The sequence below is a fragment of the Gymnoscopelus microlampas genome (assembly GCF_963454915.1).
Source record: "Gymnoscopelus microlampas genome assembly, chromosome: 1".
Lineage (NCBI taxonomy): Eukaryota > Metazoa > Chordata > Actinopteri > Myctophiformes > Myctophidae > Gymnoscopelus > Gymnoscopelus microlampas.
The window spans coordinates 13171192-13195014 of NC_139962.1; the positions used below are offsets into that span (position 1 = coordinate 13171192).

Here is a 23823-nt window from a genome sequence, read left to right on the forward strand (position 1 = left end):
TTGACACCCGAAACTACATTCTACATTTGACTTTAAATGAACACGCAGGAATTTACTGTGTGTAGACATGTAGCTTGTAGTACGTTCTAATCCAACAAAATGTATTGACAAAGGCTTGCACAAACCAAGGTATTTTGCATCGTGCACTAGATTACGGATTCATATGTAAATGACTTGGGGTACTGTGATCTGGTAACCGCCTTCCATTCCGACATCTTGCCACTCCGACTAGTGGCTTCCGCGTGCGGTTAGGGTTAGGGTTAGGTATAGGGTTCGTTAACGTCGGAAAGGCGACATGTCGGAAAGGCGACATGTGACCCTGTGATCTCAGTAACTGGCCCGCTCTTCAAACTAGTGTGTCTCCATTGGTATTTGTAGGTTACAATTTATACTTTCTTACACTGTATGTTTACTGATTTAGAAACCAATACCCCAGCCTCCACCATTGTTGTGGGATAGATGGATGGACCTTTGTCCCGTATTGGGCTGACTGATTGAACGGGCCTCATGTCTGTAATTACGAGAGCCCAGCCTCATGTTGGCTGCTCTTGACTCATGTTTTCTGACTTCACCTCTCTGCCAAGGAAACACTGTGGTAAATTGAAGTGGGTCTGTTTTTCTTTTTTACAGAGGCAGACAGACATTGCCCGAGCAAATAATCAAGGCTGTGATTGAGACTGTGCCTTCAAGGGAACTTTTAGGAGATGAAAGGCGCATTAGATAACACATTTCTGGCAGGCAGCTGCAGTCAATCCAGATACAGTCAGTTAAAAATGGTGTGACAGACAGATTTATTTTGTGTGTGTCTGTGCGTGTGCGTGTGTGTGTGTGTGTGTATTAGGGGGTGTTGGAAAAAATGTATTCATGTAAAAATTGTGATTCTTATCATCAACGATTCAGAATCGATTCACAATTTTCAAAACGATTTTTATTTTCATTTATTTTTTGCTGGTGAAAGTTATAGGAGTTCTTACTGTATGGTGTGTGTGATATGGAATGTAAGCTTACCATAATCACAGTAATCAGTATCATGTCTAAAATAAGGGGTTTAGGGGAAATACAACACTAACTCCAGTCACTTTCAGTTCAGCACAGCAGAGGGGAGGTGTGTCCAGCTGACGCTCGTTGATGCTCGTTAATGTTACTTGCATCAAGGCAATTATGTTGTGTTTCTGCATCAAATAGAACTATACCTAATCTAACATACCATCAAACCCAAGAATTTTTACAAGCGACCCTCTCTGGTATTACCTCTGGTATCATTTTTAGTTGTGTTGGAGATAACTAGGCTACACTTGACTGTTGTGAATTAAAATTGATCAAACTGATTGGGAGTCATTTATAAATGAGTATGTTTGTTTAAATTGAGAATCATTTTGAATTAAAAAATATTTTAATTGAATTGTGACCCCAGGAATCGAATTATGAGATAGCAGAGGATTCACAGCCCTAAATTTCGTATATATATATACACACACACACACACACACACACACACACACACACACACACACACACACACACACACACACACACACACACACACACACACAATGCTGTTTATTCATGTTACAGGCCGTCGATGCATACTGTGTTTATGTGTGCTCCAGACACCAAGTCAAGTACTAGTGTACATGGCCAATGAACTGATTCCAATTCAGTTACTGTTTATTTGCCATCGTCGCAGCTAGCCATTCGGCAAAGATGCGCGCAAGATGAAATGTACTGTGCTCCATCCAGCTCAGTCCATGCCTCAGTGGAAGAGAGCTTATATACCGGCAGCTTACTAATGTGGGCTGTCAACAAAATAGGTTTTATGTTGCAAGATGGTGGATTCATACAGCCGCCTCCATAGTGCTCCCCCTGACAGCCCTTCTACATCTCCCGCTGGTCCGCGCTCCTTTCCATCAGTCAGGGGCACTTTTTCCCTCCTTCCAGCCTCGCTGCTGGAAAGAGTGATAACCACACCCTGCTCTATCCACACCTGCCTGGATCTCCCTCCTGAATCGTGTTGTAGATCTGTCTCACACACCCACACACACACACACACACACACACGCACACGCACACGCACACACACCCAGAGGTAAAGGTTAACAGGAGAGCAATGAAAGTAGAGCAGCACTGCCCTATTTTACAGGTTATGGATGAAGTGATGGGACTGGCTCATCTGCTTGCTTCTATATTATATCACACAATAGCCCCTACAATCAGCTCCACATACCGCAGCCTGTCACTGGCTGCCTGTTCTAATTAATCCCTTTAAACTGAAGTAAAGCTATTATGCAACCTGCTGCTTCTGTTTGGGAATTGATATCGGAAAATACATACAGTAGTAAAATCCTCAGTGTTAATTCAACTCTAAGATTGCACAAATGTAACCGAATGTTTGTATAATCTCAGAGTTAAAAATGTATAGATTAACCCTAGGACTTTACTGTGTACTGTTCATCTGGCGGAGTAGAAGACTGAAGAGCTATTGTTCAGAGTGTTAATTTAACACAGCTTAGGACTCCTGTTATTATGTCCGCTCTCACCTGTCTCTCTCCGGTGCACTGGCCAATAAACCCAAGATGCGTTTAACATATTATGTATCTTGTAAAATCAATGATACCGATACTTTTTTTGTGAAAAGGTTACAGTACTATATTCTTCTGATAGTAATCATTGCTATAGAGTGTTTGTTCAATAACAGGGGTCCGCCTCATCTCTCACATCTTCAGGTGGGTTGCAAATGTTGAACCAATCAGGAGAGAGTACTCATTTATCAATTTCTTTGTGTCATCACTTCCAATTTCACTTATTTATCCAGTGTATACTGTATGAGTTCTCTCTCCTGATTGGATAAAATTGGTATCCCCACCCGTAGTAATGATTAATATCAGAATATATATATTCAACACTTGTTTTAACAAAGGAATATCACTTACCCTATACCTTTTAATAGGGCCAGTAGACAACAATAAGCCACCAGAGGTCACACTTTTACAACACCTCCGTTGCATAAGGTTCACTCTTTCCCCATCATGTCTGTGTGGCAGCAATCAGGTAGTTTGTAACATTGTAACGTAATGGCTGCCTCCAAGCATTTCTTTGGGGGAAAAAGAAATACCACATACCGAAAGATAACAGAAGCACACATGGATAACGGCGGGTGCCAGCACATTGAGTTCCAGAGTTTTTTTAAAACAGGGTATAGCCAGTGCCAGCGTATTTAACGATTTTTTTAATCGTTAAAATCATATTTTTCTTCCCCCGTGATTACCGTCCTCACGGTGAACCCCTCATTACACACACAGGGGTCTCGTAGAATCGAGAAGAAAAAAAAAACATTCGGTAATCCGTTCTATAGTTGCAGCCAGTTGAAAATAGCATGTTTTATATACATAGTAAAAAATAAAAGTACACAGGAGCCGAGATACAGGCTTTTAAAGTAATAAGTTAACCAGGAAGTGGATAGGAGTTTTTTTTTTTTTTTTTTAAACGGCCATAGCCATTTTTGGCACTCAAGGGCTGGATTATAAAAAACGGCTATAGCCGTTTTTGGCACTCAGAGGTAAACAAAACAATAATTCTGGAGTTTTGTCCTACTCACAAAACTATTAAAATTATTATTTCTCAATCATAATATTGTATATTTCAGTCTAAATGTATTGACCACATGAATCCTAGCATCCCTATTCTGGGGCAAACATTCTATAAAAATTGTCAATCCTCAAGCTCACAACGTGTCACATTGACACGTTGTGAGCTTGTAGATTGGCTATTTTTGCTGAAGAGATTTGGTGTAGAGAGATATATTAGCAGACCTAGTATAGAGCCTTGGGGGACCCCAGTCAACTAAGTATCTAGGGTTTAAGTGGTTAAACACCTGGTCCCCTTTGTTCTGTCACAGCAAGTATGCCTAAACACATTCCTTGCACGGACCTCGTACGTGAAAGGAAAGTATATGGAGTATAAGCGGTAATGCGTGTCGGTATAGAACATGGCCCTGTCACAGTCAGTCATGCGTGTTTGCCGTGACCGGTGTCTATCTATAATTGGCTGTTGACAGCTGTAGCCCACGGTGTCAGGCCGCATAAATATCTTTGCCAGAACATTATCATTCTGATTGGCGTTGATGCATGCCTCCGCTACTACAGCGCCAATGCTCTGTTGAGCTGGAATTATAGGTGAGGAGGTGCAAGGAGATGGAATGAGAGGAGAAGGAAGGGGAGCGGGGCAGAGGAAGACAGAAGTGTCTCAGAGAAGAATGTAAAATGGAGTTAAATGTCATTTTTTATATGTTCTCTCTCTCTCTCACACATTGGGACGCAAAAGGAGGGGGGACAGGAGGGGATATGTCCCATCCAGTTGTATAGGGATCCCTATCCCCCCCACACACACACACTTTGATGAGGAAGAAAACAAAACTTCAGATGGGCAGAATCACAGATGTTTAAAAAAAATGCTGGCGTCCTCGTTTAGCCTACTGTGCATATTATCCCGCCTGTTAGTTGCTTTCGGTGAGCTACACCGCTGGGTCCTTCAGCTGGGATTGAAACTGGGCTGTCTCAATGGGACCTGTTTCAAATGTAGTGATAACAAATGATATGCCCTAATAATTTATTAAAGGATAAATAACTCATACACTGATTTGTTTCAAAACGTGTTTTATTAAAACATAAATCTGCCACTTGAATCATGTGTTTTCTCACTGATCGGTTTGTTCCCCCGAAACTTAGAAAATGGGTCCTGTATCCCTGCTCACTCGCGCACGCTCGCTCGCTCGCACCCCCTAATCTCAACATAAATCCTCAAAACTACGTGGCTAACCTTAACCTAATTGTAATTCTAACCCTTCCTCTAGCCCATTGGTTCTCAAAGTGGGGTACGGGGACCCCCAGGGGTACTTGATCCAGGGGGTTCCCAGCTAAATGATGGATAGGAACCAAATGGACCCTTATGGTTCTGTAACTCTGAGAGTGTACAAATGGAACCAAATGGACCCTAACGGGTCCATTTTGTTCCATTTGTACACTCTCAGAGTTAAATTGACATTGATTTTATAATATAAATTCGGGTCCCAGAGGTATAAATGCCATTAAATGGGGGTCCGTAGCCTAATACATGTCAAACTGGGGGTCCTTGACATTAAAATGGTTGAGAATCACTGCTAGAAAGCAGTATAAACCTTCTCTTATTGGGGTCCCTGGCTTATCTTTTCAAAAGGGGGTCCGCGGGCTAATAAGTGTCAATTTGGGGGTCCTTGACATGAAAAAGTTTGAGAACCACTGCTCTAGCCTATGGGTCCCTCTTTACACTTTCAGAGTCAAATTAACTCTCCGGATTTTGTGGGCACACACACACACACACACACACACACACACACACACACACACACGCGCCTTGATAATGCCAAAAGGCTGCTTGTGCATGTGTCAGGAGACGGGCGGTTAATCCAGCCTTGCTGCCCAACTCCAGATATCAATAACGTGTTAGAGAGCCGTGGGCGGGGACTGACTGTCATGCTTGAGAAAAGAGCAGCATCCTCTCCACATCCTATTCCCACCAGAGAGAGCAAGACATGTGCAGTACTGTGCTGTGCACACTCTTTGGCTCTTTTCTGTTGGTATTAAGCCATTGAGACCTGAAGCTGATTCTACATGTGTCCTAAATCCCAACAGTTTTCTGAAAAACGTACGTTTCTATATCAGTGGTGCTCAATCTTTTTCATGTCAAGGACCCCCAAAATGATATGTTTTTGGCCGCGGACCCCCATCAAAATATTTTGTTCCAGGGACCCCCATGAAGCAAATATTTGAGTTAAAAATGTTCGCTTTAAAAATATATATATTTAAAGATTTGCACACATTTTCACGATTTTTCAAAAATAGCAGATCTACAAGCTCGTAGCGTGGCACTCGGTGCCGCGCTATGAGCTTGTATATCTGCTATTTTTAATAGCCCAAAGTGTAAAATAATGCTTTTTAGCTCAAATCTAAAAATGACACAGTTCCAGGTCTTAATGGGTTAAAATGTATTGGATCAGTGTTCAGAAGGGGTAACAAATAGAAGAAACAAACAGTACAATATGTTGACTTATGTGGACTTTCCGTTTGTTGTGTGTGGAGTTTGGGGAATGGTAGTGTCTGAGAACGGTAAAAGGATTTGTTCAGAAGATCAACAGTCCAATCAAAGATGAGCCAGAGAGACAGACATCCATGCTGTTGAGGGTTTTAATAGACCTCTGTGGACCCATATGATCATACGGTTCCACGGAGGTGATTGCTCAGAGCAGGCTTTGTGTGTTTAGCTGACCTGTTCGGCAGGGCATGTTGTCAATAGTGCTTACTGTAGCTTGGATGCTATGCTTGTCTGGCACCCTCGTGCAAACTTGGATGAAGGACAAGGAATAATTTTCGACTGCACAAAATTGACAGCATTGCAACTGTCTTACAACGCATCACAAGGATAACATTTACTTAATCCTCGTCGCTTTTTTTGTGTTCATAATAGCTGACGCTGCCCTGTACAGATATTTAGAGTGAATGAATAATCTGAGAACAGATGAGATTGTATAAAGGGCTGATGTATGTAGACATCAAGGTCACGGTGCATTAATAACTCAGGAGATGGTAAATTCCCATCCCCCATCACTGTGTGTATGTGTGTGTGTGTGGGGGGGGGTGATCTTCTTGGAAACGAGTAGTCTGGGAGGCATTGCCTCGGAGTTTGGACAGCGGGGGCGCGGCCACTGCGTTGTGATTCAAATCAACAGCCAATGAAGAAAAGGGGGAGGGATCCACATGCAGTGGGTGTTGCATCTAAATAGGTTCGACGGGAAGCAATTTCCCCTTGAGAAATTTCGACCGCCATTGTTGTGTACTGCTGTTTGCCTCTCGTCGGACCTTTTAGACGAGTTGCACAGCTCCAGACCGGTAAGAGGCGTGTCCGCTCAGATTCAGAGCGTAAATTACATCCCGCCCACAAATCCCAGGGCTCTGGCCCAGAAGTTCCTCGCCGAGCCGGCGAAAACTTCTGGGAACTCAGATTAGGAAACGAGTAGTCCCTTTTACCCGTTGTCCCCTTTAATAATAATAATACCTGGAATTTATACAGCGCTTTTCTGAGTACCCAAAGTCGCTTTACTGTACATGTGTGTGTGTGGGGGGGGGGGGGGGGGGGAAGAGGGTAAGTAACAACAACAACAGCTTTATTAGGAAAACAAACTAAGATAAGCAAGTACGATAGGAGATAAAGCAGTAAAACACTAAAAACAAGAGTAGATACAAAGTCACCTGGGAAAGGCAATTGTGAACAGGTGGGGTTTCAAGGCGGTTTTGAAGATAGGGAGGGAGTGCTCTGATGCATTTGGGGAGAGCATTCCAGAGGGAGGGGGCAGCCACAGAGAAGGCCCTGTCGCCCCAGGTTCGGCGCCTGGTCTTGGGGACCTCGAGGAGGCCCGGCATCACTGGACCTGAGGGAACGGGACCCCTTGCCGGAAAAAGCACGTGTAGTAAGTAGGTGGCTAATTTGTGCCTGATGGAAAAAAAATATTAAAATGCTGTACTACAAATCCACTCACGTCGAGATTTCTTGCTTTTTAAAAGCTATAATAGGCCTATATATAGATGTCATTCATTTATTTCCGGCATTATTTCACCCGTATCCATTACTGTTCCATCCCGTATCCATTGAGCAGAGTATTCTCGCAGCTGTCTCAGTCAACCAATCAGGGAGCATCGAGCTAGCCAACACAAACCCACTGTACAAGGATTTTAGCGTGTCGTCTGCTGGTGACATCCATATAGACCGAGACAATCCTCACTGGTTTTTTTATTTTCTCTGTGGTGTGAAAGTCGCTGCAGACACTGTAGGCTGAGTGATGTGGCCAGCATGCGGTGTGTGTGATTGATGGAACCATGCCACCCAGTTCTGGCCTGTCTAGCTCCAGTGCCTTGGTTTGTTGTACAAGACTTGCTACAATGGAGGCAAATCACAAGCTCCTCTCTAAAGTTGAGCTGGCTGAAATTTGTGCCAAAAGTGAACGCTATATCGGCACAGAGGGGGGGGGGGGGGTGGACCAATCCATCTAATTTCTGGCAGAGAAGGGAACCGCAAAACTGATAGAGTTCAACCCCCTGCGGTCCACTGCCACCAAACTCCCTGATGATGCTGCGTTTGTGATTTCTAACTCCTCTGTGGAGATGAACAAGGCTGCGTCTTCTCACTTCAACATCCGTGCGGTGGAGTGTCGCATAGCGACATAGGTGGAGTGTCGCAATAGTTAGGCTAAATAAGTCAACTATAAATAGCAAATATCAGCAATACAAAAAGTGAATAGCCATATAGGTCAAAATCACAAATACATATTTTTTTTTATTTAAAAGGAGCATGTATAAAGCAGAAGACCAAACATAATATGGGAATAGACTGCTTAAAGGGCCAAGTTCATACGTGGCCAGAGAGAAAACGGCACAAATACTAGAAGCATTTAGTAGAGAACCCCTGCAGGGAGGGAACGACAAAGCAAGCAGCAGTGGCGTAGCAGCCTGAGGAATCGTCTGTAATGGCACTTGTAGAGGGTTTATTGAAAACATGATCAGCTAAGCTCCTCATTTAGGCCTGTAGGCTCCAAGGCATTTCAAGTGTGTATCCAACAGGCCTCTCTGCATAGCACTTTCTTGCTAGTGTCACCACCTCGTGATGTAATGGAGATTTTTTCTCCATTACATCACGAATGGAGAAACCCATTCAAACCGGAATTGATTTTTTCAATTCCCCAGAATCGTAAACGATGCAGGGGAGCCATGGTTGGCCTGGATATAATGCCTAGCCATGGCATATTCAAGGTTGCCAGTGCGTATTGCAGTTTTATGTTCACCAATTCTTATTTTTAAAGGTTGTTTGGTTTGGCCAACATGCTAAACCGCATGGGCATTTGAGTAGAAAAACCACATGGGTTGAATTGCAATTGATAAAGGATTTAATTTAAAACTTTATGCCAGTGCGGGGGTGGGTGAAGTGTTTGACGTTTGAGGAGTTGAAGCATTGGGAACAGTTGCTGAGAGACCGTCTTGTGCATTCCGATCAACGCCCCCTCTACGGCTACAACAGTGTCTGAAACAGAAAAGAGGGTGGTCAGAGCAGATACTGGACATACAGTATGTGGATCACTCTGTAGGACATGCCAGTGTTTTGTGATTCCGTGTATTTCTGGGTCATTACAGTCTCTCCTCTCTTTGAGTGTTTACATCAAACCCAACAGGAACTCTCACAAGACCCACTCAATCATAGTACAGTACAATCACAATGACAGGAATGCCCCTAATCCACCTCTCTCGCATTGTTTCTCTCTCTCTCTCTTTGGAGACTATGTTTTGCACCCTGTTCGTGTGTTCGTCTGTCTGTGAGCAGCTAATCTCCGGCACTGTTGGCCCGGTCGCTGCAAAACTGCGCACACACACTCCCTGGATGTCAATTCAGAACCTCTGCCCCGAATTTTTCAGATCAGCCTGTCATAGCGCCACCATGAGGCCGATTTTTGCAAAACAGCATGTCATTATAGGCGAAAATGTGCCAAGTTTGAAGTCGGACGGTTCTCAAGATACGTGAACTACAGACATAGAGACAGAGATTCCGTTCATTTATTATAAGAGCGGCCTACTCGGGAACGATGCAAGTTGGGAACGATGAAAATGGGGAATGCATGCCGCACCCTGCAATACCCGTTATACCCATTGTCAGAGTACCCGTTGTAGCTGGAAAAGTCCTTATGGCAAATGTCTGTGGAGAATGTCTAAAGAGTGCAAACTGACTGTGAAAAGTGGACTTACTAACTAATCAAATGGCAGGTGTGGGGAATTCGACAGATGTGGGGAATTTCCCAAATCAAGCTTAGGCTGGGGTTGCCATACATGCAATTGGCTCGTTTGGGCCACTGCCAGAGCCTTTTGCACAATGGGAGTATCAGTCAGATCGGCGGTTCTGGACAACCGCCTGTACGACCGACTCGACGCCAGGCACTGCACTCCCTCGGGTGGTCTGCGACACCTACGATACGATACGATACGATACAACTTTATTGTCAGCTTTCACCGAAATTTGCTTTGTGACCATGACGTCACCGCTCAAGATACAGGCAGGACATACACAATACATTACACAAAGTACATTACAGGACATACATCACAGAAGCAGACAGAAACAAGAACAGTAGAACAAATCCTTTTGGTTTACCGACTTTGGTTTAAAAGCCGAACAGACTGATGTACAAAAGAGTTCTTTAGCCTGTTTTTCTCATATTTAGGGACTCTAAACCGCCTCCCGGAGGGCAACAGTTGATATTCATCATTTAAAACATGTAAGGGGTCAGAGGAGATGCTCTTTGCCAGTCTAAGCATACTATTGATCTGGGCCTCTTTAAAGGAACGCAACACAGCCTCGACTGGCCTACCAACTATTTTAGCGCAGATCTTAATTTGGCTATACAGTTTGTTCTTATATACCATTGATAGGCTGTTAAACCAGGCCGTGCTACAGTACAACATCACAGTTTGAACAACAGACGTATAGAAAAGAGACAAGATCTGACTACTAGCACCAAACGATCTCAGTCGGCGTAGGGAGTACATACGCTGCTGTATCCTCTTACAAATATAATCAATATGAGATGACCATGATAAGGTGGCATCTATCATCACCCCCAGATATTTGTAAGATGGGACTTGTTCAATAGCTGAACCATGGATTGTCACCGGTGGTGTCTTATCACCGGGAGCAGGGCCAAATATAATTTCCTCAGTTTTCTTAGTGTTGATAATCAGATTATTTTTGTCACACCACTCCACAAGCCGGTCAACGCTGCCCTGGTACTGTTTCGGGTCATCACTGTCAGTCATCAGAGCTATTAGCGTAGAGTCATCTGAATATTTCAGAAGAAACTGATTTGACTCGCAGGTGTTACAGTCTGCCGTGTAAAGAGTAAACAATACAGGAGAGCTAATGCAACCTTGGGGTGCACCAACTCTGGTCCTGATGGGAGAGGAGAGTGTCTTGTTTACCTTTACATACTGAATTCTGTCAGTGAGGAACTTAAGATAAAACTGAATAACAAAAGGATTAATGTGTAACTGAACCATTTTAGTGAGGAGCAAGTCCGGCTGTATTGTGTTGAAAGCAGAAGAAAAATCTAGGAAAAGTCCTCTAGCATAGGATTTTGGTTTGTCAAGATGTTTAGAGATGACGTGAACCAATGTGACAACTGCATCCTCTGTACTACGACCCTGCTTGTAAGCGAATTGAAATGGGTCCTGTGAGTTAAATATGGCATTGTTGAGATGATGAACCATAATTTTTTCCAGAGCTTTCATGATAACAGATGTGAGTGCTATTGGTCTATAATCATTGTGTTCTTTGGGGTTTGGCTTTTTTGGCAGTGGTTTTATGTGAGCGGTCAACCAAGCCTGTGGTATAGTATGTGGATTATCAACAATGTGCTGAAAAATGGGCTGCCAGACAGGGGCCAATTCTGTGGCAAAATCCTTCAGAATAAGGGGGCTTATTAGGTCGGGACCAGGGGCTTTTTTTGCGTTTAAACGCTGAAATATGCGCCTGGTTTCCTCCTCACTGACAGTGATTCTATCCCCACTAGAGGGCACCAACGCATCAATTAAATCTACACCTTTATCTAGACCATCGTTTACAGGCTCAAAGCGAGAGAAAAAGCTGTTTAAATCATTTGCAAACACCAGTTCGTTATCCGTCACAATTGGCTTATTGGAAGGAGACATACCGGTCATACTTTTCATAGTGTCCCAGAGTCTTTTAGGGTTATTTGCTTGAAATGAATCCTCTAAACGCCTCCTATGAGCCTGTTTCGCCTCCCCAATTTTCTTCTTTAGGTTCTTGTCCAAACTCTTAAGTTTGGCCAAGTCCTTGTTCTTAAACGCAGCTTTCCTGTCGTTAATCTCGATTTTAATGTCTCTGGTCACATACAGTTTGTTATTGGGATAGATCTTAATTTTCTTCGTAGGAATAGCCATCTGCACACAGAAGTTGATGTAGTCGCTGGTTACAGTGGTGGTTTCATCTACGGAGCTGCTGTGGAATGTGTCCCAGTCTGTACAGTCAAAGCAGGCTCCCAGCCTCTCCCTGCTTTCAAGTGACCATTTCCTTATTTCCCTCTCCTCTGGCTTGCTAGCTTTGAGTTTTGTTTTATAGGTAGGGATCAGGTACACCACGTTGTGGTCAGAGTTGGCTATGGGGGGTCTAATTCTGGATTCATATGCCGTTTTAACGTTCACATAGCATTTGTCAAGGATCTTGTCTTTCCTGGTGGGACTTTTTACAAACTGGTTAAAACCAGGCAGAGTGCTGTCCAAGTAACAGTGATTCAGATCCCCCAGAACAATAGTAGGTGCACCTGGATATCTCTGCTGTTGGTTATGGACACAGTCCGCGATGGTTGCGGCCGCTTGCGCAGCATTAGCCTTGGGCGGCACATACACCACGCACAACAGGATGCTTCCAAACTCCCTAGGTAAATAAAAGGGTCTCAGACTTACACAAAGGATCTCCACATTCTTATTGCAGATCGTTTCTCTTACAGTGAACTGTCGACACCAGAGGTCATTTACATACGCGATGACACCTCCCCCTATGGACTTTCCCGAGTTAGAGTCTCTGTTAGCTCGCACGAGAGTAAATCCATTGATCTCAAACAGGGAGTCAGGCGCATCAGATTTGAGCCAGCTCTCCGTGAAGCATAATAAAGATGCCTCACGGAATTCGTGGCAGTACCTCGCATAGGCTCGGACCTCGTCCACCTTGTTGTTCAGGGAGCGCAGGTTACTGAGGATGATAGCAGGGAGCGGCGGTCTTGTGTGTCTTCGCCGAAGTCGGTTGCGAATACCTCCTCTCTTTCCTCGTTTCCTACGCTTGGCTGGCCGTCTCAGCTCGGGTGGGATGTTGTCCAAAATCACCGGTGGTAAACGGTGTTGGTTTCTGTCCTCTTGGGTTGCTAGCTCCAACAGGAATTCCCGGCTATAGGAGAGGCTCATTCCCCTGCCGAAGTCGGCGTTCGGGTTAGTTGTTGTTTGTGTGGCAGCTGAGAACTGTGCTCCCCAAAGGGCACCGATCCCCACCAAAATCAGTATAAACCACTGACAGTTCATTTTCGTTCCCGTTTAGTCATCCTAACATGCGATGACAAAGTCAGACAAACATATAACACACTTAACAAACAATCTTGAGCGGATTCGACATGGACACGGTTCGCAGCTGAGCAGCGCCCCGGAAGTATTTGACAGAGTGCCGAAGTCAGTCGAACGGTTCTCGATGTGTGAATTACTGACGTACGTACACAGAGATTCCGTTAATTTATTATAAGATAGTGCTTCAGTTAATGCCAAGGGGCGCAGAGAGCTGGGGTTATGTCAGTAACCTAACGTTTCTTTTCACTGTGGGATATTCCAAATCTCCCAGTCAACAGTTCAACACCAAATTTAAATCACTAAAGCTTTCCAGAGAATGAACAACAGCAGCTCCAGTAAATATCCAAACGGAAAGCAAGGTAAAGACTACAAACAGGAAGTTCATAGAGTTCATACTGTTGCACACCACTGTGAACTTGTTAAATCCTGTTGATGGGTACTCTTAAGAGAAGTTGGAAAATGTGAAGTGTAGTCCCTCGGCTTTAGCAGTCCAGTCCCATTTGTCAGACTAGACATTAATCCGATACTGGAGGACAAATTCATTCAGTCTGACTTGATGGTCAGAGACACACCCTCTCTTGCTCTCTTTGCATCCGGCACTTTCTGTCACCCACTTGATGAACGTCAATGTCTTTCTGTTTAGAGGACCTGTGTTTACACAAATAATTACCACAGAGACTTACAGTAAACCTACCGCAATACTGAACACTCATTTTTACAACAGATTTCCTTTTCAGCTGTGTGTGTGTGTGTGTGTGTGTGTGTGTGTGTGTGTGTGTGTGTGTGTGTGTGTGTGTGTGTGTGTGTTTGTGTGTGTGTGTGTGTGTGTGTGTGTATAGTCAGTCAGTCAGTCAGTCAGTCAGTCAGTCAGGCAGTCAGTCAGTCAGGCAGTCAGTCAGTCTCTCTGTTCCGCATGGTTCTCCTCAGTGGGTTTAGCATGCAGACACGAGGAATCCCGTTTCGAACTTTCCTCAAATTTAAGCTGTTAATTAGCGTTTTTGTGTAAACACCGGAGATTTGGAGTTTGTGGACTTCGACCTATGGGATCTCTCATCATGGTTACTGCCCTGCGCGCTATGGGATCTCTGGCCGCTGCCTACACTTGCTTACACACACACACACACACACACACACACACACACACACACACACACACACACACACACACACACACACACAGAGACAAAGGCAGAACATACAGACGCTGCAAACTTATAAAGGACTTTAATTTAGGGCCTGTGTCCACACACGTTTTATGCGTGTGTGGACGCATAACACGCGTGTGTTTTATGAGCGGGAGGGCGCTTTGGATATCATTTCCATAGCACTAGCACACACATTGACGCTTGATTGATTGTATGTGTGCGTTGTGTGTGTGTGGGAGAGAGAGAGATTCTAACTCTGCATTCTCTCTCATTTCATTGCTGTTGGCAGGATTTACGAGCGTGTGATTGACCCCCCCCAGATGGAGCTTACCCCCGGCAGTGGGGTCTGGCTGGGTCAGCATGGCCACAAGCATGGGCTCTTCAAGGTAAGGCACTCCACTCCACATTCTTTATGCCAGTCTCTCAGACACACTCCAACCCACTTGACCACATCAAAGGTTGTTTTGCATAATGCCCAGACCTGCAGACTGGAGAGAGTGGCCAGAAAACCTGAGCGTAACTAACTAACCAATCTGGGAACCCATCGTCAAATAAAAAGGAAAAACAGGGCCCCAGCGTTTTTCACTTTTGCATTTGACTCTGGCGGGAGTGATTAAAGAGACCGACCATGACTGGACACCGGCGTTTGGTCTCTGCCCTCAGCCCTCCACTACCGGTGGTGCGCCTATGTTTTCATTCCCACTAACAATAGTTCTCCACGAAACACTAACAGTATTTCTCATGGAAAGAACATGGATCGTTTTGGTTATAAGCCCACTTGTTTCTATGATGAAAGAACAAGTTAAAATGTTACTAACTTTCCGTGATTTTGTCGGCTCCGAGGATGCTATTGTTAAATGAGTTTGGGTTTGTTTCCAGTGGGAAGCGAGCGCACAGATGTAAATCCCGCCCACTACATTTGATTGGGTTCCTGACAGCGCAGCTCTGAATCTGTTCTTGAGAGATTACTTACTAACTAACTAACTAACTAACTAGCTAGCTAGCTTCCAAAATAATGGTATACACTTTTCTTCCCTTAACTCGCATACATTTTTAATCGCTGCTCATTTCCTCAATCTGCCATTTTTGCCCCACAGTATGAAACATACTGTACATGAAATAATTACGAAACAAACACCTCTACATATTTCACATGCTTCTATATTTCTTTTTTCCTTTTTCTTTTTCATGTAATTTTCTCTGTATTTACTGTATCATTTTCACAGCATTTTACCATGCTGCTCACTTCCTTGACCTACATCGCACAAAACGACATCTAACATTTGCATAGGCCTATGTCATTTTTAAGTTTAGTTGTGTAGGCTAGTCTAGCATCCCATATGCATTTTATAAATGGGTATGTATGTACTGTGCTGTACATCCAGGTTTATACATAAACGGTATACACAGTCAAATTCACAGTGTTAATGTATCCATTAGTATATCCAGTGTACAAATGGAACCAAATAGACCTGATTTTATGTTTTTTAATGCCTCATGTTGAGTAACTCCGCACCAACGGCAAAACAAATTCCTCGCATATACCTCATACTTGGCAATGAAGTGTTTCTGAGTGCTACCAACACCCCCCTCCCCTCTGACAAGATGAAAAAACAACTCCATTCAAGAGACTCCTTCACCCTTATATATGGATACAACGGGTTTACACTACCCGTTGTATCCATTGTACCCATTTCTCTGTCTGTCTGTGTCCCTTTTATTTTTTCCCCTTCTTTCTGTTTTAAAGAAAAATAATCATAGGGGGGGTTCCAGTGAATCCTTGTCCCCAGGGACCAGAATTTGGTGGTACACCCCTGCAACTGCCCATCCAACCGACTTCCCACATGGCACAACACTCCCTCATGTCCTTGGCGACATGTTCTTTACTCATGTCAAGTCAATTGGAGTTTCACGAAATATGCGGTGGACACGTGACATGGACAGACACACACGCAGAGATTCTGTGCATTTGTAGATAGATGTTTTTAGATTAAAACATATATATATATATGTATATATATATATGTATGTATATATATATATATATATATATGTATGTATGTATGTATGTATGTATGTATGTATGTATGTATGTATGTATGTATGTATGTATGTATGTATGTATGTATGTATGTATGTATGTATGTATGTATGTATGTATGTATGTATGTATGTATGTATGTATGTATGTATGTATGTATGTATGTATGTATGTATGTATGTATGTATGTATATATGTGTATATGTATATGTATATGTATATGTATATATATATATTGCCCCAGTTTTATTATCATTAAGGTAATTTCCGGCTAGTTATCATTTATTTTACTCAAGGCTCCAGAACATGGAGGGACGCTTTTCAGTAAAAGTGGTGGTATTACGGGCATATGCGTTAACTTGTATGTGCCTTGACGGAGTGGGGCAGTAGAGTATCTTCGCCCCGTTTGTGGTTGGCCGGTCTGGGCCAAAAAGTCAGGGCCGAATTTATGTCCCAGTCCAGCCCTGTCCGTGATACACTCACCAAGTTTGAAGTCTATCACCCAAACGGTTCTTTAGATATGCGGGTGATACACTCACACACAGACAGATACAGAGATTCTGTGCATTTATAGTTAGATTAAAAAAATGTCAGCTGAGACAGATGCTGTGGAATCGCGCAGGCTCATGTGAAGCAAAGGAGCGAATAAGGATAGACTTCCTTCACACTCGCGCTCAGACCCAGCTGGTGCGAGCTCGACTGCCAAGTGACAGACGCGCTTGTCATAACGCTGAATATAACACCTGTTGCGCAACGTATCAGAGGTGCTTTCCTAAAATACAATCCTTACAGCAGTGGTTCTTGACGTGGGGACCGGGGACCACCAGGGGTCCTTGAGGGTGCAAGCTGTCAGTCGCGACTAGGTTTTTACACCTTTTAGCTTATATACTGTATTACAATAGGCTTTGTAACACCGGTGTCACCCTACTTTGATATGAATTATGTTACGAGATCAATCAACATAACAGGCAATACAATTACACAGGGCAAAAAATTAAAATAAAAAAAACACAAAAACAATAACAGGGTAATAAAAAAAGGTTTTAACCCCTGATAATATCATCGTAATCCAAATAGTGTCTAGTTCTTTTTCAAATGAGAAGGAAGTGTGTTGTGAAGCTCAGAAGCTCAGAAAGTCAAAATACACATTGACACTCACAAAACAAAAGACTCAAGACATCCACCAGACAGCCGTCTGAGGCAACATGCAGGCTGGTCGACCTTGAGTGGAGAGGTGATGGCCTTTACATCAAATACACAAACATCTGCCCATGGCTGAAGGAAGGCACAGCTTCACTCAGATAAGGCCTGAGCCTTACTGTGCCTACAGTAGATCACTGCTGATCCTACCTTACCTTTTTCCAGTCTGTCTGCAATACCGCCTGTGTGTTGCTTGCTAGCCCACTTACTCTGAGTGATAAGAAGGGGAAAACCCACGGTCTCTCCTCCTCATATCTAAAGACAGAGAGCAGAGGAACGAGAAGGGGGGGGAACCGAGAGGTAGAATCAATGAAAGAGAGCCGGAGAAAACAGCTGAGAGCTATGGAACTGAGGTTAGCGGTGGAGATACTGTAGGAGGTGGAGCAGTACAGTGGCGGTAGCAGTAATCTGCACGCTTCCAGGACTCGGGGAGTGAGAGATAATGATAAGATGAGCTAACTAGGCCTTTTAAATAAAACATATTGAGCTCTCACTGAGAGAGGGTGAGCAACCGCTCTGTCTCGGCTCTGTACCACCGCACTCCACCTCATCCTCTGGGAGCGTCTTTGTCTGACAGAGCCACCATAATAAATTATCTTTATCTTGAATCCCTGAATCCAATGATGCCAAAACCTTTGGGGAGAAGCTCAGAGCACGCTGTGAAATTGCGGTGTGTGTGTGTGTGTGTGTGTGTGTGTGTGTGTGTGTTCGTTCCGCGCACCATGTGAGGCAGTAATGATGGCTTTGAAGTCCGGAGCACGGCAGACAGTGTTGAAAGGCTTGAGTGAGTTGCATAACACCACATAAAGGAGGCAGATGAGGAGTTACGAGGATGGTTCTAACTGATGTAAGCAGAATGATCCGCTGCACCCCTCCACGGCCACATCTTCGCCTCTGTCTGTTGCGTTGCAATGCATGTGCACAGCAATATTACATTATTAATAAGTCAATACTCTGAATAAGATATGCCTAACTTCAAACAAGATTTAAACCGGCTTAAGCTTATCCCAATTCCTTATTAATACTTTAGTTGGGCCATTGAAAAGTTTGGGCGGCATCTCGCTAACCCAGAAATAATGAGTGATAACATTATTTTACTCAAAAACATAAAGAATGGTATAACAAGAATTCCACTGCCTGCTACGTATGTTGCTGCATTGTAAAATTCTCAGGTATTCTCTGTATGTGCTTGGGATGCAGCGACAGACTGGATGGGACTTTCATATCACGTCATTAATCACATTATTAGTATGTACTGTACCATTGAATGTGCAGTAAACTAGAATATGAATGGAATATTTCTTTAGGCAACGTGATAGCACCTTCACTATGAATATTGTCTTATTCTGAATGATGTTAGTTGCATTGTGTGGGTGCATAAACTGGCATCTCTCCTTGTATCTGTCTCTTTATGTAGCTTTCTCTGTCCACCTCACTATGAACCGATATGTCTGCCTCTCTATCGCTTTGCATCTCAGACTGTACCCTGTCTTACCTCTCTCTCTCTCTCTCTCTCATTCTCCATCTCTCCCTCCATTCCTATGGGGTAGTTAATTAGGGAAGTGAGACTGCGTGTTCGTCTGGGGGCGAGAGAGCAGGTGGAGGTTAGGATTGTTTTTAGCCTGTGTTGTAACAAAGAAAGGTCATGTTTTACATCACCAGATGGGGATGGGTAATATCAGGATGAGCCCTTACCCCAAAACAATAAACCTGTGTCAATCTAAGCAGTTGTTGCCCGAGGCATCGCGCCACACACAAAAAGATGTCCTGTCACACTACATACATGATGAATGAATTAAGTGGCGCTTGGCCATCGGCTAAGGAGCCGCAGTCGAATTAGCACCCATGTGGAGTGGTATGTGTGGATGTCTGTCACAAAGCACAGTGAAACGCACATGCAGGTCTGCGCATGTGTGTGCAAACATACACACACACACCTTTAAGTTTTGTACACACATACAGTAGACACCTGATGGAAACACCAGTGGAATGAAAAGAGCCCTAGAATATCCTACTCAAGTTGAAGTATTTTAGTATTACCCATGTTGAAGATTAAAGATTTGAGCATTACTCTTTTGAAAACTACTCCGAGTAATAGTTACTCGGTTACATAAGGTCCTGGGGGTAATTTGTCATGTGAATACGTCGTACAAAACAATCTCTCTCTAGTTCAGTGATGCTTTCTAAAGGTCTTTATAAGAAAGATTGCCTTGTGTGGGAAAAGAGTCCATGTAACCATGTAAACTCCAATGGAAATCCCCCTGATTGTGTCAGGACAGCATAATAATGGGCTACAGTGTAATTATTGCCTAAAATGGTTGAGTAATGCGCTTAATTAAAATATTAAGTTAAAGTACTGATTTAGATTGTACTCAAAAGAGTACAAGCACATGAAAAGGCTACTCAATTACGAGTACTTAGTAGTTACATGCGCGCACACAAAAGCTTGGGGGGGGGGTGAGAGAGAGAGAGAGAGAGAGAGAGAGAGATAACTAATTACATTTACTCAAGTGCTGTACTTCTACAATTCTGCACAGTTTTCAGGTTTTACTTTATTTCCATTTTCAATACTTTATACCGTTACTCCACTGTATCTCACAGGCAAATATTGTACTTTTTACTCCACTACAATTATTTGAAAACATCAGTTACTACTTTGCAGATTTTGATTTTGATTACAAAACATGCGTTAATCAATTAAGCCCTATTTTATACTTACTGTAAACTATTAGAAAATAGCCGATCTACAAGTTCACAACGTGTCACATTGTGACGTGAACTAGTAGAAATGTACTCACCAAAAATGTGAGTATATTTTGATTCTTTTGAAGTACATGTTTAATACAGGACTTTTACGTGTAACAGTCAGAGTATATCTACCTTTTGGTATTGCTGCTTTTACTTAAATAAAACATCTGAGTACCACCACTGAGAGAGAGAGCGAGAGAGCGAGAGATTTATAGATCTTGTTGAGTTACATACTGATCAATGGTGGTGATGTGCAGTCAGGTTCTTTATTACAGCACCGACACATCTCTGATCTACAGTACACCTTCATTCCCATCCCATTCTCCCGACACCGACAGCCTGCTCCTCAATGTCTGCTACTCAAACAGTGTGTGTGTGTGTGTGTGCGTGTGTATGTTAGCACAAGTGCGTGTTTCTGTGTTATGTGAGTGTGTGTTTGTATACACACAACGATGTGTGCAAGCATTATGTCAATGCCATTGTGAGTGCGGGCACCCACGTGTGTGCACTTGTGCTTGCCCTGAATCCATACCCCACGACTTTACTCTGCTCGAGGCTTATTTCTCTGTGAAATATAATGTGGGCAGGTGTTGCTTACATCCCCGGCCCGACCAAATGCACTCCAAATGGATTTCACATAAGCATAATTTCGTGCTGGCTGAAAGGAATCAATGCCATCTGCGCCTGAGCCGAGCTGTAGAATTTTAATGTCCTTCCAGTGTGTTTTCATGAACACAATTTTGGTGTACCATTGTGCACATGTATTTGTCCATGTGCCCCCTGACTTGGATGCTTGAATGAATAGACACCGTGGTTTGTAATGATGGGTACCATTATATCACCGTATCACATGGTAGCCATTTAGTAAAATGCATGGCCACCATGTGATATGGCCAATAGAAGCCTCGCTAGAAACCACTAAGCCCTTGTTTCCGGTTACTTTAGTTCAGTGATTTTCAAATCTTTTGGGGCCCAAGGCACTTCAAGAAACCATTCAACATAATAACGGTGTTGACTTAGTGTTGAATGGTTATGAGTTGACTTATATGAACAGGAACAAGATTGGAGGGGGTGTGTGCTTTGTACGCGGATTCAATTATAAAGACAATTGCAAAAATCACATTATTATATAAAACTGGGGATACAAATAACAGGCTTGATTCTTTATTTTGGAAGATATAGGAAATGCTCTTTAATGTAAGACTATACGCATTCATTGAGAAACACAAACAGATCAACATCTTTGGTACTGTTTTAATGAATTGAAGAAACCACTAATTATATCAATTTAAAGATTTAGAGTTAAAGATTTATCTTTTTAATCTTTTTATACTATCAATCATTATATTACTAGATAAATTGGAAAGGTATCTTATCAGAGAGGCAGTACTGAACTGAATGAGAAGCTATATATTGGATAGCCCTGGTTCAGAGCGTTAGCGAGTTCTCTCTAACGCCCTGCCAGGCTCTCTGCTCTGCCTCATAGACAAGGAATTCCACTGCCCTGTGAGGGCTCTCCAACTGTTGTAAAAAATAAACAAAACCACTTCGCTACTCACAGAAACAAAGGCTGTTTTTTGTGTTGTTGAAAGTCTATTCTCGGAGGTGGGAAGCCTCTCAACACCTCACCTTCTCTGTATAGTACACATTTTGGGCAGAAAATGTAATGTGTCCGAGACGGAAATTATTTTATTTACTCCACCGCCCTCTACAGATCTGGTCAATATAAATTACCATTGACCATATTTTTAGAGGGCACAGAGGAGTAAATATAATAATTTCCATCTGGGAATTCCCACTAGGCAGAGGAAGAAATGCCACCCTTTTCACATTGGCCTAATATAGCACCATCAGCAGAGTTTTTGCCTGTGCAATAACTTCATCAACATTAATCGCTCAACTTCTACAGATTCCACTCACCTCTATAATGACTGAATTCCCAAAATTGCAGGCCCACAATAACCTACTGTACCTAACCTGGTGGAGACCTGTGCTCCGTGGAGCACTTTTTATAGTTTAATTTGTATTACAATATGTGGGGCTTAATTTAGGAATGGTTTGGAAGTGGAACTCAAACAAAGAACACACATTACACAGTTTAAGAAGATGTACAAAAAGTATATTTAATCGTTATAGTGATGAGTAAGGGTTGTGTTGAATGTCTTGCTGTTGTTTTTAGCGGTGCCAACCGCTCTATATCTGACTTTGTCTGTGTGTCCGGGTGTCCGTGTGTCTGTGTCCGGGTGTGTGTCTGTCCCATAAACAAATATTGATGACAACATCAATACGGGGCTCATCAAAGGCACCGCTTCCTTCACACATGGTGTGATTTTTAGCGGTGCCAACCGCTCTATAGTCTATTGCCAACCGCTCTATAGTCTATATCTGACTTTGTCTGTGTGCCCGTGTGTCCGGGTGTGCGTGTGTCTGTCCGGGTGTCCTCTGTATTCTTATTGGCTGGGCTATAAACAAATATTGATGACAACATCAATACGGGTCTCATCAAAGGCACCGCTTCCTTCACACAGGGTGTGATTTTTTTTTACTATAAATAAAACTATAAACATGTATTGAATTAATTTATTGAGTATATTTTTTATAATTGAGTACATACAGTATGAGACTTATAGATACGTGTGTTAAATCTCAATGTCTCTGTCTGTCTGTCTCTTTTTCTCTCTTTCTCTCTTTCTCTCTCTCTCTCTCTCTGTCTGTCTCTTTGTCTCTGGACCCCTTGCCTCTCTATGTCTCCTCAGGGCATTATTCAGGATGTGAAGCTGATCTTTGCTCCTAATGGTTTCATCACACAGTGTCCAAACCTCAACCGCAGTAAGTATTGCGATTACTCGGCCATACGCTCTGGGCTAGACAAGGTTTCTTCCATTAGGTTTCCGTAGGGCTTGCATAGATAGATCAATTATCTAAATAGTTATCATTGTTGAGTGGTGCCAACCACTCCTATATCTGACTTTGTCTGTGTGTCCGTGTGTATGTCCGTATGTCCAATAAACAAACATTGATGACAACATCAATACGGGGCTCATCAAAGGCACCACTCTCTTCACACAGGTTGTGATTTTAATAATACGTTTGACTGTTGCTACAAGGTTTCAAAAGAATATTTTAGAACATTTAAATAACTGGAAAACTGTATTTAATTTAGAATGGGTAGTTATTGCATAGTTAGACATATGGATGGTATCATAATCGATAAACTGGAGTTATTAGTAACAGCTGATCTTTTTGCAAGACTATATCAAAATCATAACAAAAGCTGACAGTCAGCTTTTGTTATGATTTTGATATTGTATATATACCTTTAGCTTCCATTCATTTTATCTTTTTGCCATACACTTGATAGCTGTAATAGCTTCAGAAAGTTTTGGAGAGCACAGAAGATGAGTCATCAGCATTACATAAAGTGTGATGAAACATAGATGTAATGAGCTACAGTACATACACATTTCTGCATAATCAGCTATGTTGGCGGGGA

The 23823-nt window shown here is 42.9% G+C and overlaps 1 protein-coding gene across 1 annotated transcript in view; it reads left to right on the forward strand.

Annotated features, from left to right (window-relative positions):
- LOC311049653 (protein kinase C-binding protein NELL1-like) overlaps positions 1 to 23823 on the forward strand; it is a 289822-nt gene that overhangs the window by 71095 nt on the left and 194904 nt on the right. The window contains exons 5-6 of the mRNA XM_084063406.1: positions 14631 to 14727; positions 23087 to 23159. Coding sequence (XP_083919532.1) covers positions 14631 to 14727; positions 23087 to 23159 — 170 coding nt within the window. The remainder of the gene's footprint in view (positions 1 to 14630; positions 14728 to 23086; positions 23160 to 23823) is intronic.